The sequence below is a fragment of the Dissoconium aciculare genome, assembly GCF_010015565.1.
Source record: "Dissoconium aciculare CBS 342.82 unplaced genomic scaffold K489scaffold_2, whole genome shotgun sequence".
Classification (NCBI taxonomy): domain Eukaryota; kingdom Fungi; phylum Ascomycota; class Dothideomycetes; order Mycosphaerellales; family Dissoconiaceae; genus Dissoconium; species Dissoconium aciculare.
The window spans coordinates 1138720-1165284 of record NW_022984952.1 but is presented as its reverse complement, the minus strand read 5'-3'; the positions used below and the strand labels follow the sequence as shown (position 1 = coordinate 1165284).

Below are 26565 nucleotides of genomic sequence, written 5' to 3'. Positions count from 1 at the left end.
CACAGCGCAGTGCCTACCAAGCACAGCGTTTCAGTGCATTGAGTGGGAAACGCCCTGGTCACTCGCACAAGAACTCTCGAACATACCACAGATTGTGTTACACACGCCGCCACAATGTACCAATTGCAAAGCCGTCGCGGATTTATCGGTCTTGTGTAACACAGAACACGATACTGATAAGGTGAAAGCCATTTACTCCAGTCGAGAAATCCTCGGCTCCTTTAGTCTCCCTGCTGAGTGCCAATTTGAGGTATTGAAGTTATGCAAACTTCGTTCCCAATCCTGGAGACGGTGCACGACGGATTTTCGAGTCCTCGAGGCCGCTATATGGCGGAACAACGGCGCTGTTTGCCTGACTTCCAAAGTTTCCAGGTACACGCGATGAGTCCTGTGACAGATTCTCTGACAGAACTGAAAGGTTGATGCAGATTAGCAACAAGCTCGAAATTTCATAGAAAGATGGACATAGATCTAAGCCATGTGCTGATCGGATAACTGCGTCCTGAATCGACAATCGCTTATGGCGTCGAGATCATTGAGAGGCTCATCGGCTCAACTTGGCACCGAGTGCATTGGAGTGTGATGAATCACAATCGGCGGAAGAGCTGTTGCGTCGCATCATGAAGTTCAATTGCTTTTACGATCAGCTTGGACATGCTACTGTGGGTTCGTATGGTCATCAGACTCCTTCTGCGGCTGCTAGTACAATCCATTTGCTTTTTGTCCGACGCCGAGCCAAGACGCTACACATTGATATCAGATCATATCAGGCTTTCATACTTATCAAGGCCGGTCTTCTGCGTGTGTCCGGAGCTACCGTTCTGCTGAAACTGTTGGGCCGGCTGCGGGCGGCTCGCCATCGGCTGCGGAAAACTCGACAGCCCATTCTGCTGTGGCTGCATGTATGTCTGCGATCCTGTAGGTGGAGGCGGCAGGCCAAATGAAGTCGACTGCTGGAGAGGTGCCGCGGGGTAGTTGCTGTTGAATGTGGTTGTCGGAGCAGGCTTTGGACTCGCCCAAGCGGCAGAACTATTCGCAGCCGAAGACCAATCGATGTTGGTTCCATTCGATGGCGCGCTTGCGGCCGGTGTCATCGTGGTGGAGGCAGCTGGTCGACTAGGCTGCAATGGCTGAGAAAAGACGCTGCTCGGAGTGAGGCTCGTGAAAGACGCGAGATCGGGTGTCACGGTGCGATTTATAGGTGCCTGTGCTCTGATCGTGGACACTGTGGGTGGTTGAGGAGTCGACGGCTTTGGTGCCGGTGTCTGCCACGAGAACGTCGGAGTCGCATTGCTAGCTTGCGTGAATGATGTGCTTTGTGTAGCGATCGGTCTAGCAGCAGAAACGCCCCATTCATTCATAAGATCACCTCCGCCACTAGGTTTTCTTCCTGACACTAATGTCTCAAAATCAGTGTCTCCGCCGATGGTCAACCCATCAAGTCCTGTGCTCTGTGATCGTCCCGGAGCATTCGGCCGCGCAGTCGATCGACCAGCGGCACTGTTGCCTGACGTCTCTTGGAGTTTTCGCGTCTGCTCCTTTTCCACTTTCTCGCCAATATTCTTGACCAATGTCATAAAAGCTTGGAATTGCTGAAGGTTGAGCAACGGCCCCAAACTCATGGACCAGACGATGGGCAGAACATCGATCGCGAGGAATTCGGAGTCGGCGACCCGCGCAACTTGTCCGAATACTTTCAGTGCGGCCATCATAACGCCGGGCTCTTTCGTCTTGATACCTTTGAGAAGTGGGACGACTTTCTCCTGCACCGTGTACTTGTCCAGGATGGCGCTGCTTGACGTGGAAGCGGGTTTCCGGTTCGACATCGATATGCCATTCAGATCATCGTCATCCGGTTCATCGCTTGAGTTTGTACCTCCAATCAACGTATAGAAGGCTTGCAAACCTCGAATCTTGATGTTAAGGCTACTCGTTTTCGCAAAGACAGTCGCGATCACAGGAAACAACTCATTCTTGATGGTTGTGAAATCAAGCACGGGTAGTACGTGCGGTAGGGTTCCAAGCGCAGCATCGACAAGGCCATGAGTGGGCGACTCAAGCGATAGGTGCAAAATAGGCAGGATATCATCTCGAAATTCTTTGCCCGAGCAATTCTCTGCCACGGTTTGCATGTTTTCCAGTAAGATCATGAGCCCTGCTTCAGTAGCCGTATCTCGCTCAGCGGATCGATTAGTTATGAATATTTCCCGTAGTTTTGGCACGACCTTCTCAGTGAATGATCGCTTGCCTGATGGCATTGCTTTGATCATCGCAAACATGTTGGTCATTATTGGCGCAATTAAATCCTTATCCTTCATTTCTTCGAGCAGGGCTGGCAGGACCTTTTTCTCAAGCACATTTCTCGGAAACTGCGACATAATCTTAGGAAGACCTCGAAGAAATTGAACCTTCTCACTCGCGGTCTTGGCCGGCAGCGCCTCGAGAAAACGGATTGTTGACACCAAGATATTATCGAAATAGCTGGCTTCTTGGAACTCGCGCGCTGACAGACGCTGTGCAGGCCTTCGGGTGATAAGTCGCGGCAACAGTTCTGAGGCCAATTTGTGAGGGAGGGGGTGCGACGACGGCACCATGAAATTATTGCTTTGTGTCGGTATGCTGGAAGAACTGGAAAAAGCGCGCTTGTATGCAGACAGTGATCCTCCGACACTCAACGGAGACGTATGTGGGCTGTTGTATAGCGCGACTATGAGAAGACCCAGACTGAACATGTCCGAAGAAGGGACAAGACTGTTATCCAGAACAAAGTCGGGGCTCGTGAAATCGAGATCCAGCTGTACCATTCGAGGAAGGCGAGGATCATGATTGAGCACTTCGTGCAGATTTATCGGAGGCAGGGAAGTGGCAGTGGTGCTGCTTTGATGCGGTCCGCAATATGAAAGTCCTGCAATTTTCCAATCACCTTTCGTATTGACAATTATGGCCTCGGGTGTGAGATTGGCGTGAACCAGGCCAGCGCTCTCGTGCAAAAATTCCAGTCCCTTCGCAAGTTGCAGAAGACCTTTCTGTATCTCTAGTTCATCGATCTCGAACTCCCTTGTCTTCCGTCCACCTTCGGACTCATCGACAACACGACGAGTCCTGCGGCTACCAGCGCCACCGGATCTCTCTTGCTCATCTTTCTCCTGTAGTAAACTTGCGAGACTTGAGACCACTGGTTCTGTTGCGAACATCAGCCCTCCACTCCTGGTTTCTTCGACCGGCTCAACCAGTTCTAATATTGAGGGGTGTCGCAAGCGCGCCAGGCTACTAGCTTCCTTCTTGAGTCTTTCGAGAACCTCCTCATGGAGACGCTTGGTGGAGCTGGCATTGCTACGACCTCCTAGTCCTCCTCCAGGCGGCTCCAGACTCTTTTTGTCTAGTACAAAGACTGAAGCGGCCTTGCCGCTCTGTTTGCGCTTCGCGTCGAAGACTTTCCATGGCCCAGAGGTGCTAGTGGGCTGCGCAGATAGAGTGTAGTTACTGGAGATGTTCGAGGTGAAGGACTTCAGCGCCGAAGAGAACATTGTGGGACTTGCGTAGAACGGCTTTGGTGGCAGGGATAGACTCGCGAGGCCACAATGCTCCGATCAAGGGCAATTGCTGTTTTTTACGTTCCCCGGTATAATTTCAGCTCATTCCAAGGGCTGCTCGAACTCTTAGTGCCACAACGACTGACTGGTGCCGTTCGCGCTCGACAAAGTGCTTCCAATATTCCAGGTCGGAGTAATAATTCGCGACGCTGGGCGACCGCACTGCCACTACTGAATGACTTTGTGACGAATGCACCTGACCCTGCCTGAGTAAATAGTGCCCAAGTGTCTACTCTGAATGACTAATCCCGAGACACCATTTTGGCTCTCCGAGCTGTAGTCGGTTGACCTGTACCACCTCCGTAGCAGCGTGCTGGACAATTTGCTTGGCCTGGAAGTTGAGCCAATAAGACCTTGTTACGATGGGGGGCTTCAGCCACCGATATTAATTGATATTCCGTCCAAGCGAAGTCACTCACGTCAAAATGGTAAACCGATAAGATTGATTATGAAAACATCGTGGTGAAGATAAGAAGAGCGGAGTCAAGGAGGAAGGTATTGTTGTACAATCAGAGATCAGACCGACAGGGCTGCTCTGCAAGTGGAACTCCAAGGTCTCAACGCCACTGCTTGATGATGTTCCCACAAGTAATGATACATGATCCCACATTTTCGACGATTTCCGTCAGGTCTTTTGCCGGTACACATAATGACAGGCAAACCCACGATTGCTCATTGGTCGCCGCCGTCCCTCCCAGGCCGCAAAGAGACCGAAGAGCCATGCGCTGAATAAATTTTGTACAATGTCTGGAGAATCTCGAGTGCTTTCGGAGACTTGATCCCCGCTTCGGCAGAAGCGCAGTCCACCAAGAAGCCCGAGTCTCTCATCTGTATGGCCGAGAAGTCGGCCATTGATCCTCAAAAGCCCCCAGCGGTTTCTCACATGTAGTCTCTCGCAGATTTTTGGAGCTCAATCAACCTCCAGCCTCTGGTCTCAGGATTTGAGACCTCTTCTGGAAGTCGGGTCACTCCGATCGCGTAAGTGACTTGCTGCACTTTATCCTCCATGCCGGCAGCCAGTTCACCGCTTTTGGCATTGCGGTAAACGTGGATCTCCTGTGTCCGGCACATGAGCACAAAAACAGGAATGTCGCCAGGCTCGAGCATTCTAGCACTTAGAACGTCCACATTGCGGATATCGACGATCTGCCCGTCAGACTTTAGGCCAGCAGTGGTGTATTGTTGCATCAGAGCATGATAGACCTGAAATTGCGCGGCACTAAGCCACAATTTCAACGTCTCAACATCGCCCTTGACATAGGCTTCCAAGACTTCTGGGAGGATGTACTCGCGCATCTCGTGCAAGAAGGGCTCCATATTAAAAGACGGATCCATCTCTCGGAACTTCTTGATAACTTTCGCAGTCTCGTTCTCAGCAAAGAAGCCAGCAATGCGATCGCTCAAGCCACGTGCCGTGCTGATGAATGGATTTTCTGACTCGCGATATGTTGATCCCATAGAGAAGAGACGCTGCATCATCGGGCTTTCTTCCCGGAAGTTTTTCCAGGACTCTTTCCATGCGCTGTCTTTATGAAGTGTTACGTTCGTGCCGGCGTTTGGGTCTTCGTCATGGACCTCATGTGGCTTGTACCCCATCTTGGCATCGCGCAGTGCACGCCGTTGTTTTCTTTCCTCGCGCTCCGTCCATCCGCCGTACCGCTGCGAAGATCCATCGTCGACAACCTCCTTCACGTTCTTGTATGCCTCGGTTTCGCGAACTGGTCGCGTGACTTTCTCGACTCCGGAGCCAACAGCTGTTGCTCCTGCACGGATGCCACGTACGACAGGGGTCTCCCACGTCCAAGCAGCACCTTTACCGATGGCGCCGGCCGTGCCCATGACTACTTTGCCCGTGGTTGTGCTTGCAGCTTCTGCTGCCTTCGTATATGCACTCCGAGCTTTCTGCACGTTCGGGTTCTGAGTGAAATCATGGATGCTCCCACTCAATTCCTTTGTGCTCTCGTTCCACTCCTTGCTGGCCTTGAACTCAGTTGACAAGGTCTCCGTGAAAACTTGCCAAGGGGTCTTGTTGCCGTGTGGTGGCGGTGGAGCTTCTGCATCCTTTTTCTTCTCTTTCTGTCCCTGCTTGCCTTCCGCGCCCTCTGCAGCAGCGGCCTCGTCTTCTTCTTCTTTCTTCTTCTCCTGCTCCTCAGTCCGTGCCCATTCTGCATCATGTGCAGCTTTGGCGCGCGCAAAAACTCTGTCAGCCTCACTTTCGACTGACTCCTCTGCCGCAGCTTTTACAGGCTCGGGTTCGGGTTCAGATTTGCGGGAAGGTTTTGCTTCTTCTTTTGGCTGCGCCTGTCCGGCTCTTTGACGTGCACGCTCTTCTCGCATCTCCTTGAACGAGACATGTCTTGACGAGGCGACTGACAGGTTGTATGAGATGGGTGTAAAGTAGGGTGGTGTGATCAAGGACGGTAATGATTGTGATGCCACATCTCGTCGACCCCTCCTGGATATTGCACTGTAGTCGCGTAGGCTTTGTGGTGTTCTTTTTTGTCTTGATAGGGTGCTTGAGATGAAAATTTGATGTGATGAAATCGTTCGCGGGAAGTTGCCTCCTGTTCGCCGCGACAGCGTCTGCAGCGTACGGGTCTGCATCATCTGTATTCCTGTACGAGCCGCACCCCAGAAGGAAATTGGAGCAATCGAACGCGATCGAATCGGTGAAAGTGATTGTCTGAGAGATGAAATGAAGATTTCGTGATGCCGGCATCCAGGAAATGTCATGGAATCGGACCGCCCTCGGCCGAGAGTGCCAAGACTCCCGAGACCGCCGCAATTGCATGTAACTCATCGCATCCAACTCACAATTTCGTGACATGTTACAAAGAGACCAATCGTCATCCAAACAGGTATTCGCATGAGGCGATGGCAGGCCCATCACTATCCAAGTCGGTCGGCTCTGTCCTCCTCCAGTCGTATCGCCGATCTCTGCCCACCGCCATACAACAGTCACGTCGCTCAATAGCAACAACTTCCGTCCTTAGGGATGACAGGATTTACGGTCGAACGGGAAACGAGAGACGTATGAGTCAAGGGCAGGAAAAACGACCAGATTTCGCTGCCATAGTCGCTGAGACTCCCGACCACGGAATGCTCTCCGACTCGACACTGAGGCCAAGCAAGGGCACACACAGCTTGCATGTATATTCACATCGACACAACACGCATATCACATTCACGCACACGCCGAATGAAGTAGCGAAACAGTCTGCAGCGCTTGATCCCCACAATCCGCTCAGCCAGGTTCAGATCAACAGACAGAGCAAAACCTTGCTCACATTGAGCACAGGCAACATTGGATTCAAAAAGGGCGGACGAGGATCATATGATGCTGCTTATCAACTGGCTGCCTACGCTTTCAAATACATCCAAGAGAAGGGCATGCTTGCGGACGTTGAGGAGATCACGGTCCTGCTCAGAGGATATGGCTCTGGTCGAGATGCCGTGTCCAAGGCTATCCTGGGCTCGGAAGGACGGTTTTTGCGCAATTTCATCAAGACAGTTGTGGATACAACAAGATTGAAGCAGGGTGGCACGAGAGGTAAAAAACCGAGACGACTTGGATAGTCGCGTTGTTATATCTTCTGCCGGTGGAGCCGAAGCCATGAACCTTCGCGGGCTGTATTTTTCTGTGTACTTATATGCACCATGGATGATTTTTAGTTCTTATGGGCCCTGTAATCACTTGCTTGGTACTTGACAAACATTGCATATTGTTCGACTCACGGTTGTTCACGAGCTGCGTTCCAAGCGATGTCAAACCAAGACCATTGAGATTGATGATCGCCCGCAACGGCCCGCGACGAAGGGGAACACTCTGACACGATATATCCGCAGTGATTGAGCCTAGTCGAGATCATACAATCGCTCGCTCCAAGCAGGCTTCTTCAGACCCATTCTGGATCCGGTAGTCTTCTGAAAACTGCAACATGTTTCGTCCCGCCGTTTCGCTCGACCTTCTTCCCTTCCTCCGTCTCCGTCCTCATGACCGCAACACACACATCGCCCTCGACTTCCTCGTCAGAGACCCGGTCGAAGCTCGGGTGCGCCGCCAAGTGCTCGACCATCCACAAATGTAGGTCTTCCACATCCGTGATAGTGTAGATTTTGCCGCCGGGCCGCATGACGAAGGCATACTCTGACGCGAGCGAGGTACTGACGATGCGTTGTTTGTGTTTGCGGGTTTTGAAGTGCGGATCGGGGAAACAGAGGAAGATGGAGGAGAGCTGGGCTTTGAGGAAAAGGTTTGGAAGGAACTTCATGGTGTTCGCCCTCAGGCAGGAGACATTCTGGAAGGGTGCGGCGCGAGATGCTATCGATGGCACAGCCGCATCGCCAGCCTCTATGCCTTCGTGCTGCTTTCTCAATGCCTTGACTTTCTCCTGCACGAACTCTGTGACGGATGTTCGGATCTCTAGGCCCAGAATCAAAGAGTCGGGTAATTTTGGGGACAAGGCGAAGAGTAAACCTCCAAATCCGCAGCCGATATCTGCGACTGACACTTGTTTGGATATCTTCCTTGACACGCCAGTATCATCATCGTGGGCTTCAGCGAATGCCGGATAGTGCTGAGTCCAGTCCATATCGGCCGGACTTACTGGACTTTACCATGTGAGCTTTATGAGACTGGGCAGATTGGCTGCATCGACATACTATTTCAGGTCATGATCGGAGAACGGATTTGCATGGGCTCGTTGCCGATAATACTTCTTTTGGGGCAGTTCGCCTTCTTGTTTTTCTTCTCGTCGTTGCTTCTTTCTGGCAGGACCTGCCATTGTATACAAGAGGTAGCGTAATATTCCCAGATTATTAGAACAGTAATCAATGTTGTTGTTTTTGAAATTCTCGCCTTTTGCGTTTCGAGTTGAGTCAATATGTTGACAGTTACACCAATATTACACCCAGAGTTCACTTGGACACTTTCATAACTACCTTGGTAGTCTACACAGATTTATTAATGCCTGAGGCAGCATTCACGTCGTTGAGACACTTTCGATTCTAAGCCGCACATCAATGGATTTGGGTGCGAGCGATACCAATTTTGAATACGGACACTTCTTCGGTGCTAGTGACGGCTAAATCAAGCGTCGAGGGTGGAGCCATCCATTTGGATAAACGACTCAAGCGGGAGAGCGCCTCTCTCATCACCAAACGTTGACCGAACAAGGCCAACTTGAAAATCGAGCCACAAATGATTATCATCACTTGAAGCTGTAACGACCAAATATTGAACATGAACTTGGACGTGGCTCTTTCCCCCAAGATTCCGTGAAAACAAAACAGGCCGAAGCAAAGCTGAGAATGCACTGAACATGGAAGTCAACGACTCTGACAAGCAGGTGCGACACACACGAATTGTTGATACTCAAGCACTCGTGCCGAATCGAAGAAATCGCTGAGCAGGGCGCACAGGATCGGTATTAGTCCTTGTAAATCAAGGTGAAAACTTAAGAGCAGAACTGGATCTGGCCAGATCGATGAGTTGCGATTGTACCGAACAGCGTTGCTGACGCAAATGCAGTCTAAGACTATCGACCGCCAAGGAGTGTTCGGCCCATTCAGGCGAGAAAGGCGCTGCGAGCAGAAGAAGCTTGAAAAATGTGATTGCGTAGAAGGCAGAAGCAAGATGCCGGATAGTGACATTCCGTCAGGATGTTTCAAAAACAAAACCGGTCCGCCCTCAGAATCAAAACCACCCCTTTTCCCAGAACCAATAAAGAACCCCCGAAATTTGGTGAGCGCTTAAAATGGTACGCATGTCCAGACCATCGGTGAGGCGATATCCCGTCCTTCATGCCAAGGCCCGGCACCAGAATAATGAAGACGCTGAAAAGATAGTAGCAGAGACGAATGCTTTTGCCAGATGAACAGCCGAAGTGAAAGAAATGGCCCGGGCAAACAGCGACACTCCGATACTGACTCGACCAAGCTGATCGGCAGCAAGATTAGCTTTGATGCTTGTCTCCTGAGCGAAGCCCCATAGTGACGAATGCCGAGGACGAATGCCCAGGCTGATGGAAATCGGCGAGTACGGACTCTCGGCAACTTCGCCGGATACCGTTTGCTGATGTCGAAGACACAACCAAGATGGTTATTCGATATTCATGATGGAGCAATGTGACAGCCAAGGAACTTGGTTGTCGTGATGAAGTTGATATGGCTATGGACATCGGACGTGGTGTGCCGATGTCGCTGATTTCATGCAACGTGTTCAGGACTCAAGCTGTGCCCGTAAGGGCTCGTCAACGTATTGCGTCAGTTTCTTACGGTTCTTGAGATTTGTAGCACCATCACGCCATGCCTGACGCAGTTGCTTGAATGCATAATTCTGGAAATTCGGCGGTTGATCCTTAACCAAGTCAATGTAGTCGGCAACGACAAGATCGCGGACAATATGGGTGTTGCTCTTGAGGGCGTTGACGTAGAAGTTGACGAGCTGTGTCAGCCCGATAGTATTGTCGCGGACACGCGCATCGTCGATTGCAAGAAACTTGAACTCGGCATACATTCGGGCATTGAAATTGCGAATCAGGAAGTGAGACCAGAACTTGTAGAGGATGTCGAGATCGTGCGGGCAGGTGCCCGGAGCGCCTCTTTCGCGTTGAGCAAGAGCTTCTGAGCGAAGTGCAATGTAGGGTTGCACATGCGTGCCCTTCGGGATGTCCTCCTGCTGGATCACCTGATCTTTAAGCCACAGGAAGATGACTTCAGCATTCTTATCCACCACTTCGGGCTCGATCGCGTTGGACGCGGCGCTAGCATCTTGGTGCTCAGCATCTCCGTTCACCGCCGTATTTCCGTTCGTCGTTGCAGGTTCAGGGTGTTCTGACAGCTTCTCGATCTCGGACGCGATGTTGCGCGTGTCGATAGACCCATTGGAGAAAGTTCGCGAAGATGAGGAGTGGAATGGAGCACGACCAGGATTTGGATTCGGTTTGTAGATCACGTTCAGTTCATTGACGTTCTGGTCGAGAAATGTATCTGGCTCGCTTTGCCTTGCATCTGCAAATGGTTGCTGGCCTGGGAATCCGTGGAAATCTTTGGCGGATGGCTTCATGGTCCTGCCACGCAACAACTCCTCAGTGCCTTCGCCAAACACAGCTGAGTCTTGAGGGTCGTGAGGGTAGGGAGAGAACGGCGGAACCATGCCGTTCATCGCATAGGGCGGGATGTCAAATGACGCGCGCTGGACTGGCCCGGCGGATGCAGGTCCACGATACTGTATAGATGGATTCGCTTGCCAGAAAGGCTGGAGCTGGGGAGCCTCGGGGCGCTGAAGCACCTGGGGACCATCGTTTCGGGAAGTGCTCTCTCGTTGATCCATGGGAAGCACAAATTGTTGCCACCCTTCGCGCTTTCGCAACCGCTCTTTGCCATCTTCACCAACCCGAATTTCAATTATTTCGGACTTGAGACAAGCAGCCTTGATCAGATCTCGATCAGGCGAAAGGTTCTTGACGCGAGGAAAGTTGACAATCACATCGAAGAACACGAATCCCTGCGAATCCATGTGCTTGCGTAGGAAAGTGTCCTTGAGCAGATTGTCGAGGGAGAAGTAGTAATCCAATTGGGTGCTGACCATCCCTAGCAAGTACTGGTGGTCCATGGCCTGGGCATACGGGACGGCACTCATGGGCACGCTGTTGTAGACTGGTTCATACACTGGGGTAAAGAAGGCGTTCTGCAACGGTGGTGGAACCTGTCCAGGATGTGGGTAAGGATTGTATCGCTGACCTGTAAAGGTGTTGTTCTCGACAGGAATGGAGTGAGCCCGAGGTCCGCCTCGCCATCCGCCACGGTTAGCGGGCGGGAATCCGAAACCCCCTCTCGGGCTGTGATAGATGCTGGGTGACGGGGGAATAGAAAAGTTGCCGTTGCCAGCAAAGTCGCTGTTCCCATGAGGATAAGCTGGAGCGGCTTGGTGGCCGCTCGAGAACTCGCGCGATCCGCCTCGTCCGCGACCGCCTCGTTTCGAGCCTCGGGTACTTCCAGTCCATTCCTTATTGTTGTTGTGGCCTTCGTATGTTCGTGACTCGCGGCGACTGTCCGAAGCTACCCTGCGGCTGGCATTTTCACCATGAAGGCCAGCTTCACGCACGTCATCAGGTGATCCTGTCACTTGCGCTGCCGATCCAGTCGCTTTTGTCTCAGCGGACGCTTGAGATGAGTTGGGTTCCTGCGATCTCGGCGACCCGGTGCGTGGTACTTCAGGCCCACCCGAGACGCGATCGTGTACGCGATCGGACGTTCCTTTGGGGGGCGACGGTCGATGGCGGGGATTTCGACGGTCCAAGGACTGACTGCGGTTGGATAGCTGTGGTGTTGATCGGACCGGTGGAGACACACCCTCCCGGTTCTCGTCCGTTAATCTACCGGCATCACCAGCCGAGTTCTCCTCGACCTCGCCAGAGAAATGTTGAGATCGTGCAGTCCCGCGCCCACCGTCCTTAAATCCGTTAGGGGTTCCACGAAAGCCACCACGGCCTCGCGTGCCACTTCCTCCACCTCGCGTACGTTCGCGCGGTGGGCGATTCATTTCTTCAGTCTCCCATTTGATTGTTGGGGTGACAGGGAAGACAGTCCACTTTGAGCGTTCGCGAGGCTTTGCGCCGTTGACACTTTCACCATCGGCCATTTCGTTCGTATCTTTCTCCGCCGATGACTCTTTGCGGGAGTCATGTTGCGCGATATCAGGAGTGGGCCATGAGCTCTCATCGCTATTCGGTGGCGGCGGAGCTACTGCAGTAAGATTGGGCAAGCTCTGGTGTTCTCGCTGCACTGGTCTACCGTTGGCTACGTCCGCTCGTGAGTTTTCGGAGCCTGGCCTGGAGCCTTGACGGCCACTGCTTCTCGAATCGTTCGACCGCTTGCCCTCATGCAACCTCTTATGCTCATTCTGTGGAGCCGAATTTCTAGCCCCTTCATTCGCCGTTTCGTGCTTCACTGCATCCACTCGCGATAGTGCATTGGTGGTGGTGTCCGTAGTGGCAGGCTTGGCCAATGACTTCGCTTTGGCGTCTTCGGCGCGTTTGGCCCAAGGGTTAACAGCAGGAGCTGGAGCATCATGTAGAACTGGAGGTGGCTGTTGCACACTCCGGGCGGGGGCAGCGTCCTTCCCGTCCTTTTGCTGGGCTTTGCCGTCCTTCACGGTACTGGCCTTGCCTGAGCTGTCGGTGCTTCGACTTGAGCTCTGTTGACGCTTTTCCCGGTCTGCTATCCATGCACCTTCTGACGCCTGGGATTTCGTTTCCCAGGTTGAGGCAGAGGTAGCATCCGAAGGTACGCTGGTGACAGCAGATGAGTCATCCGTCTTGTCCGTGAGGCTTGACGAGACAAGATCCAGGGACGATGCACCAGAAGCGACATTGCTATTCGACTCTTGGGATTTGATACGCTCTACCGCGCTGTCCTTCAAGAGCGTGGGCGGTTGTTCTTGTGGTAGATCTCTCTCCTTCTCCATCTTTTGATCAGCAACGCTCTCTGCTTCATCGGCCCAATTGCCTGTGGTGCTCGCGTCTGGTAGTCCACCATTCGCAGGTGTGGACAGGCCTGAGTTGGTCTTGCTGGATGGTTGTGATGCTGCGTTTTGGGCACGACCTTTAGCTGCCTGTGCGTATGAGAAGCCGCTCGGGCTCGATGCAGTGGAAACTGCCATGGCCAATTCTAACCACAGTGCCGAACACTGCGAAGACGATGAATTGAACGCGGCCTGTCACGCTTCCCAGGATCGGGCTGCCCAGTCGGGCGTGTCTGGAGGCCTTTCCAGTAGGTTTGTTCCGAGCACAGGCGACCAGCAATGATGGCTACAGGCAGATCGGCGAATGCTGAGCAAACTTGACGGAAGTGACTCAATCGAGGGGATTGATGAAAAGTTGAATATGAGTCCTTATTGGATTGGATGGGGAATTGCACGATAGTGTCTCGATGAGTCGACGTTTAGGTTTGATGCAACTGCTGACTTCAGCAAGGACCTAGTATAATTGTTTGCCGTTGCGCAAGCGGACGGGGAGACTGGAGCTGCTGCGTCAGAGAATAAGCCGAGATCGAGCTTTGGTAGGAGTGAAATGGAACGATCAATACGAGCGCAGTCGAACTCGGATGACATTGAACGAGATAGTGAATAGATCAGGATGAAATTGACCTACCCGAGGATGACGCCCTGTGGAAGATCGGAGGAGTGCCGGGCTTTGGAAAAAAGATCGTGTGAGCACGGGGCGGCCTGCGGATGCCAGGAAAGTGCCGAGTCACGGCGAGGATGGTGCGAGAGATGGCTTTTCGAGGTGATGATGATGATGAATATGGGGACAATGCCTGCTGTGATGGAGATCGAAGCGAGCACTGACAGCAGCGTCGTTCGGAGACTGATGCTAGGGAAATGAGTGAAGAGGAAAAGAGAAATAAACCCACACGGTGATGACGGTAATGGCAGTGGGATCAGTGGTAGTGGGAATGGATAGTGGGAGGGTCAAGATTTGTGTGAGCTTTTTTGCAGCACCAGCGTTGGCTTTGGTGGCTACGGTTTCGTCCTGCCCGCTTGCTGCTAAAACACACTGTATGATGGAATTGGAATTTTTTTTGAACTGGAGCCCGCCCGGAGCACAACCATTACCGCTGCCTGCCTTGCCTACCTAACATTATGCTTGCCTGGCGCCGAAAACAGACCGGAACCCTTGGGGCTTCTGTCACTCCCACACTCGAACAAAATCAACAGGCCACCGATTAGAATCACTCGTGTGTACTCGGCAGATGTTTGACTCGCCATTCCGGTGGATGAGATTCCTACATGGTGGCTGTCCATCATCGTCCAAAAGACTGAGAAGCTCCAGGGCTCCTAGTGAAGAGATTTCTTGCAGTGTGTGGGAGAAGGGAATTGTGCTGTTATGTACACAGTTGCACCAACCAGGCCGAAAGCGCTGATGTGCAGCATTGTCAGCACAATACTGTGGATTTCATGCGATGGCACCTTCCACTACCACTCTTCTACACAAGCTGATTATACTTGTGCGTCTCACTAAGAGACCGACTGACCCGCTTGTAAGCTCAGAGTCTTGTGTGACCTGGATGGAGTCTTCTCCGCACTACCTAGGTATGCTGGCCGGACGCAACACAACAGAGCAAAAGCCAAGAGTTGAATCTTGACTATCGACCGCCATGGATAAGCATACAGGATTTGCAGCATATATGGAACCACATCGAGCAGACGGCAGCGTTGATTGACCGTTCTGATGGACACAACAGGAAATGGTTGTGTCGACAATGGTTGTCGATTGTCATCTAGAATAATTGATCAATCGAGGTTTCGCAGATGTGTCAACCCTGAAGTCCGACTGCAGATCCGACCATTTTTTAGATGAGTTGGATCAGAACCCGTCGAGCTTTTCTGCTGCAGCAGATCTCGACATCATCGGATCGGAAGCTCCAGCTCGAGAACTGCGGACTCCGCACCCGATCCAAACACCTGTTTAAATAGACCCAGCCGCCTCCTTACCAATCATGTTCGAAACACAACACAAGGACAATGCCCATCCCCTAGGTCAGTCGGCACGCGCATGCATGTGCATGCCTTGAATGCCGAATGCACCTGATTTTGCCCGCCGGATACCCACGTACATGTGGGATGTGTACAATCTCAACCACTTGCAGACAGACGATGGCAATTAATCGCTCGTCTTGCACGTCTAGTCTAGTCGCGCGTGGCTATCCATGAATCCTTGGACAATGTGCGTAGTGATACATGCAATATAAAAATCTCTCGTTTTGTACCTACCATGTACAGTGTGTCATAGCTCAGTACTAGGTAGTCACCTCAAAGGCCGACCACACGACACCCTTGGTTATTCCGCTGTCTGGCCACTTACATTTCACTACAGTGCCGTCCTGGAGCCAGGTCCGGACGGGCAGCCAACGTCTTAGACCAGTTGACTGTGGTGAAGAGCCCTGGAGAACAGCGTTGAGTTGTCCGTCGTTGCCTCTATTGCATACCATGGAACAACTACAGCACTCGGATCATGGGCCGCGAGACCCATCGCGGGCGAGCGATTGTTGCTCCTTCGGTGTGTGGACCCCTGGCAGATACAGAGACCGTACCTTGGTCGTGAATCGATGGAGAACGACTTTCCCTGTTCCGCGCCGTCAGTCATATTCAGGGCAACGGGCAGCGGGCAGCGCGGACGTGATGAGATCCTGCTCCATCTGCTCAGCCGGAGGTCTGCTTCACTTCGCGATCTGCCGCACAGGCCACGGCCCGTGCATCTCGGTACGTGTAGCCCGAGGTTGGCCTGAACAAGCTGATGAAAGTGAAGACTCATATCGACAAACATCCTACTTTACCTGACATTGATGAATACTCGGGATGCAGATGCAAAGATGTGTATGATAATCCTCACCAAACTCACCCCAAAACTGAATATTGCACACGCCAAGAATTGCAATACCCTCGCATTCATGCCACCACCCCATAGCAGTGTTACAGTTGCTCTGTAAAATAATCATATGAGACGTTGAAGATCGTGATTTCATATGCCGTTTTACTTCGTCATGTAACACCTCGTCCGTATCAAAGTCCTTTGCCTACGATCCGAACCAAACTTCCCGCTAAATGTTGCGCATGTGTTATCTAAACTCTACTGCTGCCTCGCATCCGTGATCGTCGACGTGCTCGAGCCGCAACGTTTGATATTTCTCGCTATTGCGATGAAAGTATACGCCGTCGACAGCGCCAGAACACTGATTGAAGCAGATGTAGTAGAATCCTTCGAAGCTCGCGCCGGAGATGGTCTTCACCCGGTGGTCCGGCACCAGAAAATACTCCTTCCATCGCATCCAAAGCTGCTCGCGTTGCAAATGGTTGGATACTGTGAAGTTGGGAAGGCGCGCAGCCTTTGCTACCTGTTTCCATTTGGGTAGGAGGCCCCAGTGGGCCATGTCGTTCTTGTCGTCGCTGTTCCACCCACTATGCGAGGTCTTGAATTGATATTTGGGTCCGACAATTTCGCCCTCGAAGAATGTGATTAATGTTGGGTGTTCATCTGTTAAGCCTGCGCGTTGAAATGAGTTTGTCAGCAATCGAGCCTTAAGGCTTTAGACCGAGGTCTTGGAGGTTTTTGATCTATGCTCACCCTGTATTCGAAGATAGCCGCAGAGGAAAGATTGCTCCAGATCCACATCCTTAATTTCCACTGACACTTCATATTTCTGCCTATCGGACTTTTGCGTCCCCACAAATTTGCTGCCAGGACGCAAAAACGACGTCGTCAACTTTTCCCTTCGCTTCAAGGGCTTGTCAGTACCGAAGCAGTTCATAAGACCAACATCTCTGCGCAGTGACTCACCCGATCTCTTTGTGACTCGGAGTAATGGAGATATCGCGGTGATGGAGATATTGACGCGCTTGACATTGACTCAACGAGACCCACGTCTGTGTTTTGTACAACATCGGCAGTCTGCCTTTCTGACAGTGGCGTGTGAGCGCCATCTGAGCGCAGTATCTCCTCCTCTTGATTCTTCTCTTCACTCTTTTCCCTCACTGCAGCTCGCGGAAGCTGTTCAGTGCGCGTCCATGATGAGTCGCCGGAATCTGATTCTGGCTCGCTCGGTGGCGGCGTAAGTATGCCGGTGTGTTCTTCGGGTTTCGTGTCAGGTATGGCGCATTCCAGCTCGCGTGCCAGTGATTGCTCAGGCCCGTGGAGATCTGAATCTCGGCCTGCTATTTGATTCCTGCGTATCCTCAACAATGATTGTGCCGAGTTTGATGATTCATGTCCAAGTCTTGGACATGTGGCTATAACATTCTCTCTGGGAGTCGGCATAGTGGCTCGCGTGACGCTGTGCGAGCAATGCAGTGACGGCGATTGGAGCGCAGATCAGGAAGCCGAGCCCCGACAACCTTTGTGTATACTTAACAGATTGTCGACAATCAATTGAAACCCAAGGGCGCCAACGGAAATTGCGATCGTAACAACACTTCACACAACACTTTGCAAATGACGTTCAGCAAGAACTTGAAGAATGGGAGTGTATGTATGTATTCAATCGTTGGATCCAGAAGCGGATGACCCTGCACCCTTGCGGACCCGTCAAAGGATAAGTCTCCCAACCTGTGATTGGCTCCACCTGACCCTTGGCCTCCGCGCCACTGATCCCCCACGGGGAGCACGTGCCTGACTTTAGACCGAAATGGACTCGGAGGCCAGTCGGCCATGATTGCAGCGTGTGTGCAGCGGTGCTTTGGAGCAAGCAAAACGTGACTTGCTCATATGGAGCCTGCTATCTTTTCGTGTCGGGTGTAAGGAACGATTAAATCCCGTCATCGCAAAAACATGTCTGCTCGACTTCATCGGAGCAATTGGTCCTGCGCATATCATATAGCATAGGGCTTTCCATCGCTCTCTGCGATCCGTTTGCTTAGATTGGTTTAATCTTTACAAGCATTAGTTCCGGTGTGATGTTTCTCGAGACTGGACAACGAACCTTGAAGTGCAACGACGTGAGTGAGAACACAAGAGCTTTCAGATCTTGTACCATGTAATAGAAAACTCGCATGCCATCGGGATCCTCAGACTCATCCACGTCGACTATCGAGCCGATTTTTGCGGTTTCGAAAGAGATGTGTGAGCTTCCCATACGAATTTCGAGTTCTTGACGACCATCTTTGTTCTTCTGCGGCCATTTGGTATCATCCTCTCTGTCACGAATCAGCTCGAGGCTCAAGAATTCCGATTGGGTTGACATGTGTGTACTTCATGATTTCACTGTCCTTGATCATCTGCTTGATCTCATCGACAACCAATGAGCTCACGCACACTGTCAAAGCACGGTCAACGTTTCTTATCGATGCTGGATTCTTGCGATATTTCAACAACCTACTCTCTTTGCGGATAAGGGAGTCATTTCGATAATTAGAGTTGTTTGCATAGCGAGCAATGGCTGATCGACCATCGCCAACAACACGGAAATCGAACTCTTTCTGCAGGTCAGCTAAGACTGGTTGTTACCCGGAAGATATCTTTCTACTGACCAAGGAATTCATGGCCGAAACGTCCGGAGTGCCCTGAGCTGCCCACAACTCAGATCCTTGAGCAGAATCGTTCATGCTCTGTTTGGTACTTACTAATATCGTACGTAGAAAGGCTCGGCGTTGCCCGACATTTTGTCCGTCTTTTGCGACAACTGCTGTACTCAAGATTAACAGTAGATGGTGAGCCGTAGTAATGCCTGCACCGCGGCGGGCGCGCAAGCGGCGGAGAGAGCGGGCAACTCTGCCAAGGCTGAAACCTGAGGAATTTCTGGCCTCCAACTCCTGCAGGCAATGCGCGAGGGTCCAAAGATTGACACGTTCACGACTTGCCCACCTCTTTACGATTCCGAGCAACGACAATCTTTCTGCTTGTGCTGCAGCTCCACGAGTCTCACAACTGCAGCCGGTCCGAATCGCTCATTCGCATTACGATTTCACACTGGACTCGACGACCTACGGGACAAGTGTCAATAGCGCAGAGCGCTGGCTGGATAATTGGCAGCAGCGAGTAGCGCTCGCAACTTGCAACACCATCTCTCTGATACACTCACATACACCTATTGCCCAGCATGGCGACGTTTCTGGAAAGCTCGTACAGCTTGGTCCATACGGACAACACAGCCGACCAACCATCGCTGCAAGAGCTTAAGAACCAATTGGAGAAGGGCACGGATGAGACGAAGGTTGAGACCATGAAGCGCATCTTGACTGTGATGCTTAATGGCGACCCAATGCCTTCACTTCTTATGCACATCATTCGATTCGTCATGCCGTCGAAGAGCAAACAATTGAAAAAGCTATTATATCTATATTACGAGATCTGCCCTAAGCTGGACAGCTCAGGGAAGCTAAAGCAGGAGATGATTCTTGTTTGGTATAATCCATCCGATCCTGTCTGAAGTTCAGAACATCTGACTAATGGTTGGTGTACTAGCAACGGAATTCGAATGGACCTTCAGCATCCCAACGAATTCATTCGCGGCAATACGCTGCGTTACCTGTGCAAATTGCGGGAGCCTGAACTCATAGAACCATTGCTTGCGCCTGCCCGCCAGTGCCTGGAGCACCGACACTCCTATGTCCGCAAGAACGCTGTCTTTGCCATTGCCGCCATCTTCCAGCACAACGAAGCACTCATGCCGGACGCGCCCGAGCTTATTCAAGCCTTCCTCGAATCGGAGAGTGACAACACGTGCAAACGTAACGCCTTTGCAGCATTGCTCAGCATCAGTCATGAGAAAGCGCTTGAGTACCTGAGTGGCGTTTTTGAAGGAATCCCCAACGCCAGCGAGCTTCTACAGCTGGTCGAGCTTGAGTTCATTCGCAAGGACGCTGTCACTAATTCGCAGAACAAAGCTCGGTATCTACGACTCATTTTCGACCTTCTCGAGGCCAAAGAATCCACGGTTGTCTACGAGGCAGCATCCTCGCTAACGTCACTGACAAATAACCCGGTTGCGATCAAAGCCGCAGCCGGCAAATTCATAGAATTGAGCATCAAGGAGTCTGACAACAACGTGAAATTGATTGTGCTGGAGAAGGTCAACCAGCTTCGCAAAGCCAATGAGGGCGTGCTCGATGATCTCACCATGGAGATCTTGCGTGTGTTGTCAAGTCCAGACCTGGACGTGAGGCGGAAGTCGCTCGAATTAGCGATGGACATGGTTTCGAGCAAGAACGTGGAAGAGGTGGTCATGCTGCTCAAGAAGGAGCTAGCCAAGACTGTTGATGAACAGTACGAGAAGAACAATGAGTACCGGTCACTCGTCATCCACTCCATCCACCAGTGCGCGATCAAATTTTCGGAGATTGCCCAAAGCGTGGTTGGATTGCTTATGGATTTCATCTCTGACTTCAACAATGCGTCAGCTGTGGACGTCATATCATTCGTCAAGGAGGTCGTCGAGCGGTTCCCAAATATGCGAAGTTCAATCGTGGAACGTTTGGTCTCGACTCTGAGTGAGGTTCGTGCCGGCAAAGTCTACAGGGGTAGCCTCTGGATCGTTGGTGAATATTCGCTCGAGCAGAACGATATTCGGGAAGCGTGGAAACGGATACGAGCCTCACTCGGAGAGATCCCGATCGTTGCATCGGAGGCTAGGCTTCTGGAAGAACAAAATGATGGAGAGTCAGATTTGCCGGATCAGTCCAATGGTACTAAGAAGCCGGCTGCGCCTACAGGATCACGCAAAGTACTTGCCGACGGTACATATGCCACTGAGAGTGCTCTTACAAGCCAAGCGGCAGCGAATGCGAAGCTCGAGGCTGTCAAGGCAGCACAGAAGCCCCCATTGCGGCAGCTCATCCTGGACGGCGACTTTTTCTTGGCCACCGTACTCTCTTCAACTCTCACGAAGCTTGTCATGCGCCACGCAGAGATCTCAAAGGATGCCGCTCGAACAAATGCTCTCCGAGCCGAAGCTATGCTGATTATGATCTCCATCATCCGCGCTGGACAGTCTCAATTCGCTAAGGCTCCGATCGACGAAGATTCCATTGACCGAATCATGTCCTGCGTAAGATCTCTTGCTGAGTTTCAACAAAAGAAAGATCTCGAGACCGCATTTTTGGACGACACCAGGAAGGCTTTCCGTGATATGGTCCAGGTCGAGGAGAAAAAGAGGGCCGAAAAGGATGCTGTTCTCAAAGCACAAAGTGCCATCCAGGTCGATGACATGATTATCATACGCCAGCTCAGTAAGAAGAACGCCGTGGATGGAGCTGACGAGATCGAGATCGACCTTGAGAAGGCTACAGGCGGCGACACTTCCACAGAAGGATTGAGCTCCAAGCTAAGCCGTGTCGTGCAATTGACTGGGTTCTCCGATCCGGTTTACGCGGAGGCGTACGTCCAGGTCAATCAGTTCGATATCATTCTCGATGTTCTCCTTGTCAACCAAACGCACGAGACATTGCAGAATCTTTCGGTTGAGTTCGCAACATTGGGAGACCTCAAGGTGGTCGAGAGACCGATAACGCAAAATTTGCCCGCGCTGGACTTCCTCAATGTCCAAGCCACAATCAAGGTGTCGTCTACGGACACCGGCGTCATTTTCGGCAACGTTGTGTACGATGGCCCGTCGTCCACTGAAACAAACGTCGTTATTCTGAACGATGTTCACGTTGATATCATGGATTACATTCAACCAGCGCATTGCACGGAAACGCAGTTCAGAGCTATGTGGACAGAGTTTGAGTGGGAGAACAAGGTCAACATCAACACGAAGATGCCTGCTGATACGAACCTGCGGGATTTCCTCCAGCGCTTGATGAAGGTCACGAATATGTCGTGCCTGACACCAGAGGCTAGCTTAGAGGGTGATTGTCAATTCCTGAGCGCCAACTTGTATGCACGAAGCGTTTTTGGTAAGTTTCTCCCGTATGCTCCCGTGTTTTGTTTATGGCTTGCTAACATTCTGCTTCTAAGGTGAGGATGCTCTTGCCAACTTGAGCGTTGAGAAAGAGGGCGAGAATGGCCCTGTCACTGGATTTATGCGGATACGCAGCCGTTCGCAAGGCCTAGCACTCAGTCTCGGCTCGCTGAAGGGTCTGAGCAAGATTGGTGAGGTCACACTTTGAGCACCCTGCGATGGTATCAACCTCTGCTGGGTCTGGACAATCCCAGGATGATGTTATGAGCGCATGGGTGGGGAGCGCAATAAAATTCTATGGTAGACGACCGATCTCTCGCAGGTAGAGACATCGATCGAAATGCTCACGGTCCACGTTTGTAGTGCAGAGGTGTGCCTATAAAAATGGAGATGGCTTTTTGTCGACCGCTCACTGGCCACAAGTAAATGCGAACCTTTGAAGGTCGTGAGCCCTGGACTTGGGGCTGTTTAGGGTTGGTGTACAACCCTATCAACCCAATTGTAGACTTGCAGGCGAGGCATCGCCGTACCCATGATCAACCTCAAACATGTCGATATTGTAGTAGTGATTGGGATCAAAGGTTGGGCACGCTCGTTTCGAACCCCGTACTTCATCGGATTCTCGGAAAGACTGGTCGAACTGCTTCGCCAACATACACCGATACAGGAGCTTAGAATCGCAATAAGTCGCAGCCAAAGACAGCGAGCCTGTCGAAGGCACGGAATTCGCCATGGAAGACTCTCAAGTGAAGATCAGAGCCCCGGAGACCCACGGCTTCGATGCTCTGGTATGGTTACAATGACGCTGGCAGACGAAGCTCAATATCTACTGACGAAACATACTCGACAGCTGTTTGACATGGATGGCACAATCATTGACTCGACACCGGCGATTATCAAGTACTGGTTACAGATGGGCGAGAACATTGGCGTTGATGGCAATGGTACGTAAAGCATGACCTTATGTCATCAATCGCTTATACAACCACCTTTTACGGCATTCATCTTGAAGAGGGCTGACCACAGACGATTACCAGAGATATTGAAAACGTCGCACGGCAGGCGGAGCATCGACGTCCTGTCTATCCTCGCGCCGAACCTAGCCAACTGGGACTGTAAGCTACCTCCCTGGCCCTCTCACACCCATGAGTCATGATCCAAGCCGCACAAAGTCCAATCCATACAACCGAAGAGATCCTGGCTGAATCATCATGTGGAAAGATGTTTGCAAAGCCGAGGGTCGGATCCCGATCGATTACGGCTCCGACGCCGTCGAAGTGCCCGGGAGTCGTAAATTGCTTGATCGCCTGCAATCACTCAATGCGCCCTGGGCGATCGTGACCTCGGGCACCACCCCGCTCGTGACGGGCTGGCTCGACAAAATGAAACTGGCCCAGCCAAAGCATATGGTGACGGCAGAGGAGGTCGAGAAGGGAAAGCCGGATCCAGCATGCTACCGACTCGGTGCGAAACGGCTCGGCTTCGACGATACGAGCAACAAGCGGATCCTGGTACTCGAGGACGCTCCCGCGGGAGTGCGAGCCGGCAAGGCGGCAGGATTTGATGTCCTCGGTCTCGTCACGACGCATTCCTTTGCAGAACTGCAAACCGCTGGGGCGGATTGGATTGTAAAGGATTTGGACAGCATCGACTGCATCGGAATGCAGACAGGGACCGGGCTAGTCAAGATTAGGATCCGAGATGGATTGTGGGAGTAATGGGGATGTCAGAGGACAGACTCGGTGTGACTCAACTTGCATGTCACATTGTAGAAGTCTCCGCCATATGCAAGTGCTGTTGAGGGTCAAGGATGAAGACCCGAGCTTGTACGCCTGTCGGTACCCATCAGACCTAGAGAAGAATTGTCAAGTCACTGATGAGAGGGGAAATTTGCACGCGAAGAAATAATGGTCATCAATTCGTTCCACATATATCTAGTCCTTACGAGAGCCTGCTTTCCAAATCATTTCGTCATTAGATCACGTCTTAATCAAGACGTCGTCGGGTGTGCGGGGTGTGATGACATTTGATCTGCGGATCCCACAACTCCTTGAGGCCGTGCTGCCTGTCCGTTGACGGCTGCTGGAGCCGAGATGCCGCCTGCGCTTTGCTGGTTGGCGGAAAGTTGCTCTGCTGTGAGCTGGACAGGCTGTTGCGTCCCTGGCACAACAGATGGCTGCACCGGGAGAGACGAGTCAGTGGATTGCTGCTCAGTCGAAACATCCACGGGGCGTTGGGCTGTCGCAGACGCTGGCACGGTATGCGCAGGTCCTTTGTAGGTCCCCTCTCGCAAGGCCTTTTTACGCAACCAGGCCTCGTGGAGAGCTTCCCGAATTGTGCTTTCACCGTCGTTGAAGTTCGCATTGCAGACCTTGATCAGTGTCTCGACTTGCTCAGCAGTCCAGACTAGATTGTACGAGCCGGAGAATTTGGCGGTCGACGGGTCGAAGTCCGGGACTACGCGCTCGTTGGGTAGGAGCGGCATGTAGATCATCGTACATTCGCGGCTGTACACCGGAGCAGGGGGATTTGTGACTGTTCGGCCGTATGAATCGACCACCGTCGCTGGTCGCTCGCACGGCACTCCGTCATAGATCTGGGCGTACAGACCATCAAAGCGACCTGGATCACTAGGATCTTCACCGGCTTTGACGTCGTGCCTCTTGGTGAACTTCATGCCTCGTCGGCCGCCGATCTGATCTACTCGCTCTTGGAATGTATCCTTTTGCACGTCGCTGGAAGCGTCCATGTTGATGATGACATCCGCTTCACGTGCAGGATGCAACAAGACGTACGTCGGACAATTGTTGTCCATTCCACTGTCAATCAAATGAATTCTGGGCGAATTCTCCAGGCCAGGAGGCCGTCCCTTCTCCTTGTTTAACGGCGTGTAGTGAAACATGAAGTTGTGCTCGTTACATGCATGCAGAGGGTGATGGTTGGAAAACTCTTCTGTGCCTTGTTTGCCCCAGAATCTCGCCACAGTCTGTGCCATCTTGTGCACTGAGTTTCCCAAGAAGCCCGTGGGTAAGTTGCGACTAACGGTGGAGAGGTATGACGTGAGCGGGCCCGCTGGCGCACTCGTGGCAAGGCCCAGCAGTAGAGCAAGAGACTGCTCTGGCAGCTGCATCGTCGATTTGCCTTCTTCGAATGGGCGTCCGAAACCCCAAGTAGGACACCAGGCCTCGATTTCATCACAGCCGACTTCGTACGGGCTCATCTCGAACCACTGAAACCACGCGTCAGGCGCCTCGGCATGTTCTCCGGTCGAGTGATCCGGCTCCTTGAAGGGATGTTCCTTGTCAACCCAGTCCCTCCAGGGTCGTTCATGTCGGATTGCAGTCATGATGGGCAACGGATCGCCACCATTGTCGGTGTATTCACGAGCGGAAGAGTACTTGTACCACGAGCGCTGTGCGCCGGCCACTTCCTTCTCGGCATGACCACCTGGAGCGTTGACCGGATCCTCTTGGAAAAAGATCCAACCCGTAGTGAACACGGCGTATAAATCCATGGCTACGGTCTGCAGGCCACTTTTACTCTTCTGGATCAGGGGACCCAAAGTGATGCGAGCACCTCCTGGCGAGCTCAAGATAGTGCGGATCGCATCGCCCGACAAAGGATGGTAAGGCGCAAGGCGCGTCTTGCAGTGATCGATCACTTTCTGATGGCTGCCTTTACCAATGGTATAGTATGCAGCGAGCGACCAGCACGAACCTGATACGCCTGAGACGTAGCTCAAACAGTCCCACAGGCCAGTATCCTTCATTCTCTGGGAGTAGCCGGAACAGCCGAGCATAGCACGAAAACCACCACCACTGCCACCGAATGAGACAACCGGGACATCTCGCGGGTCGACTTCGGAGGGATCAAGGCCAAGATATTTGGCAAAGTGATCGCGGACGTGAGCTTTGCGCTTCGCGAGGAATGCCTGCTCTTCTGGGCACAATTCCAAACCTCGGCGGACCTCTGCTACGTGGTTCACCTCGGGGAAGAGATTCGAGTCGACGATTTCCTTCTTTACTCGAGCCTCTAGAGCAGTCATGCCGTGCATGATCTTGATATCTTGAATGGCCTCTGGAAATGCAGGTTTGATGACATTTTTGTAGAAGCCCCGGAAGGCGCCTTTGATGCCATGTTTCTTCTTTTCATCGACAATGCTTGCATTGCTGCTCTCGGCCTTTGCGCTGCTATCCCCGTCGTGAACGGTCATCTTATCCAAATCCTTGTCGAGATCTTCGCTGGACGCGACGCTGAAATTGGCCTGATCGTGAAGCTGCTGCTCATATTCCTGCTGAGCTACGGTCTCACTTCGGCGGAATGCACTTTTGTGTGAATTCGTTCAGCATGCGAACAAGAGTGATCTATTGGGCGGCGGAAACGAGCTCCGAGGAGGAGTCATTGCACTTACAACGTCTCTGGCATGGCTCGTGAACAACAACAATGAAAGTTACTATGTGACCTGACTGACGCTGCTTTCTTGACGTTTGCTTCCCTGGCGTGTGTTGATGGAGGATGATGTCTATGCGAAAGTGACGGCGACGTCAGGCCATCTCTATCATCTTTTCCGCCTATG

The 26565-nt window shown here is 52.1% G+C and overlaps 11 protein-coding genes across 11 annotated transcripts; 3 read left to right on the top strand and 8 right to left on the bottom strand.

The window, feature by feature from the left end:
* Window positions 1-761: 761 nt before the first annotated feature.
* On the bottom strand, window positions 762-3527 carry K489DRAFT_367469 (ARM repeat-containing protein; the record flags this gene model as incomplete). Its single annotated transcript, XM_033602862.1, has 1 exon — window positions 762-3527. The coding sequence occupies one exon, from the start codon at window positions 3525-3527 to the stop codon at window positions 762-764; it is 2766 nt and encodes a 921-aa protein (XP_033463267.1).
* Window positions 3528-4472: 945 nt separating this feature from the next.
* On the bottom strand, window positions 4473-5930 carry K489DRAFT_407002 (TIM44 subunit of mitochondria import inner membrane translocase; the record flags this gene model as incomplete). Its single annotated transcript, XM_033607319.1, has 1 exon — window positions 4473-5930. One exon carries the CDS (start codon window positions 5928-5930, stop codon window positions 4473-4475), a length of 1458 nt encoding a protein of 485 aa, XP_033463266.1.
* Window positions 5931-6692: 762 nt separating this feature from the next.
* Window positions 6693-7169, top strand: K489DRAFT_311773 (translational machinery component; the record flags this gene model as incomplete). Its single annotated transcript, XM_033600807.1, has 2 exons — window positions 6693-6797; window positions 6864-7169. 2 exons carry the CDS (start codon window positions 6693-6695, stop codon window positions 7167-7169), a joined length of 411 nt encoding a protein of 136 aa, XP_033463265.1.
* A 320-nt stretch (window positions 7170-7489) lies between these two features.
* On the bottom strand, window positions 7490-8377 carry K489DRAFT_312481 (putative methyltransferase; the record flags this gene model as incomplete). The annotated part of the gene is made up of 2 exons (XM_033600868.1): window positions 7490-8204; window positions 8256-8377. The coding sequence occupies 2 exons, from the start codon at window positions 8375-8377 to the stop codon at window positions 7490-7492; spliced, it is 837 nt and encodes a 278-aa protein (XP_033463264.1).
* A 1436-nt stretch (window positions 8378-9813) lies between these two features.
* Window positions 9814-13257, bottom strand: K489DRAFT_386649 (uncharacterized protein; the record flags this gene model as incomplete). The annotated part of the gene is made up of 3 exons (XM_033606243.1): window positions 9814-11807; window positions 11904-13209; window positions 13252-13257. 3 exons carry the CDS (start codon window positions 13255-13257, stop codon window positions 9814-9816), a joined length of 3306 nt encoding a protein of 1101 aa, XP_033463263.1.
* Window positions 13258-16214: 2957 nt separating this feature from the next.
* K489DRAFT_312410 (uncharacterized protein) lies at window positions 16215-16904 on the bottom strand (the record flags this gene model as incomplete). The annotated part of the gene is made up of 2 exons (XM_033600860.1): window positions 16215-16639; window positions 16721-16904. The coding sequence occupies 2 exons, from the start codon at window positions 16902-16904 to the stop codon at window positions 16215-16217; spliced, it is 609 nt and encodes a 202-aa protein (XP_033463262.1).
* K489DRAFT_109932 (uncharacterized protein) lies at window positions 16700-17510 on the bottom strand. The gene has a single exon (XM_033598886.1). It carries the CDS (start codon window positions 17408-17410, stop codon window positions 16901-16903), a length of 510 nt encoding a protein of 169 aa, XP_033463261.1. The 5' UTR covers window positions 17411-17510; the 3' UTR covers window positions 16700-16900.
* A 495-nt stretch (window positions 17511-18005) lies between these two features.
* On the bottom strand, window positions 18006-18749 carry K489DRAFT_406997 (Mago nashi domain protein; the record flags this gene model as incomplete). Its single annotated transcript, XM_033607318.1, has 6 exons — window positions 18006-18020; window positions 18072-18285; window positions 18341-18404; window positions 18468-18563; window positions 18619-18656; window positions 18712-18749. 6 exons carry the CDS (start codon window positions 18747-18749, stop codon window positions 18006-18008), a joined length of 465 nt encoding a protein of 154 aa, XP_033463260.1.
* A 185-nt stretch (window positions 18750-18934) lies between these two features.
* K489DRAFT_376625 (Coatomer, beta subunit) lies at window positions 18935-22397 on the top strand. The gene is made up of 3 exons (XM_033603962.1): window positions 18935-19492; window positions 19553-21984; window positions 22046-22397. The coding sequence occupies exons 1-3, from the start codon at window positions 19188-19190 to the stop codon at window positions 22195-22197; spliced, it is 2889 nt and encodes a 962-aa protein (XP_033463259.1). The 5' UTR covers window positions 18935-19187; the 3' UTR covers window positions 22198-22397.
* A 139-nt stretch (window positions 22398-22536) lies between these two features.
* K489DRAFT_376624 (HAD-like protein) lies at window positions 22537-23947 on the top strand. Its single transcript, XM_033603961.1, has 4 exons — window positions 22537-22777; window positions 22840-22933; window positions 23027-23104; window positions 23211-23947. The coding sequence occupies exons 1-4, from the start codon at window positions 22721-22723 to the stop codon at window positions 23705-23707; spliced, it is 726 nt and encodes a 241-aa protein (XP_033463258.1). The 5' UTR covers window positions 22537-22720; the 3' UTR covers window positions 23708-23947.
* K489DRAFT_376622 (putative cytosolic phospholipase A2) lies at window positions 23867-26504 on the bottom strand. Its single transcript, XM_033603960.1, has one exon. It carries the CDS (start codon window positions 26200-26202, stop codon window positions 23980-23982), a length of 2223 nt encoding a protein of 740 aa, XP_033463257.1. The 5' UTR covers window positions 26203-26504; the 3' UTR covers window positions 23867-23979.
* Between the last annotated feature and the right edge of the window lie 61 nt (window positions 26505-26565).

What these genes read in the sequence shown, in the direction of transcription:
- K489DRAFT_109932 (XM_033598886.1), bottom strand. Translation starts at nt 17,410, where the DNA reads ATGCCGACTCCCAGAGAGAATGTTATAGCCACATGTCCAAGACTTGGA.
- K489DRAFT_376625 (XM_033603962.1), top strand. Translation starts at nt 19,188, where the DNA reads ATGGCGACGTTTCTGGAAAGCTCGTACAGCTTGGTCCATACGGACAAC. An exon ending in CAGGAGATGATTCTTGTTTG is followed by an intron (nt 19,493 to 19,552) that starts GTATAATCCATC and finishes TTGGTGTACTAG; the next exon opens with CAACGGAATTCGAATGGACC. An exon ending in GTATGCACGAAGCGTTTTTG is followed by an intron (nt 21,985 to 22,045) that starts GTAAGTTTCTCC and finishes TCTGCTTCTAAG; the next exon opens with GTGAGGATGCTCTTGCCAAC.
- K489DRAFT_376624 (XM_033603961.1), top strand. Translation starts at nt 22,721, where the DNA reads ATGGAAGACTCTCAAGTGAAGATCAGAGCCCCGGAGACCCACGGCTTC. An exon ending in CCCACGGCTTCGATGCTCTG is followed by an intron (nt 22,778 to 22,839) that starts GTATGGTTACAA and finishes CATACTCGACAG; the next exon opens with CTGTTTGACATGGATGGCAC. An exon ending in GAACCTAGCCAACTGGGACT is followed by an intron (nt 23,105 to 23,210) that starts GTAAGCTACCTC and finishes TCATGTGGAAAG; the next exon opens with ATGTTTGCAAAGCCGAGGGT.
- K489DRAFT_376622 (XM_033603960.1), bottom strand. Translation starts at nt 26,202, where the DNA reads ATGACCGTTCACGACGGGGATAGCAGCGCAAAGGCCGAGAGCAGCAAT.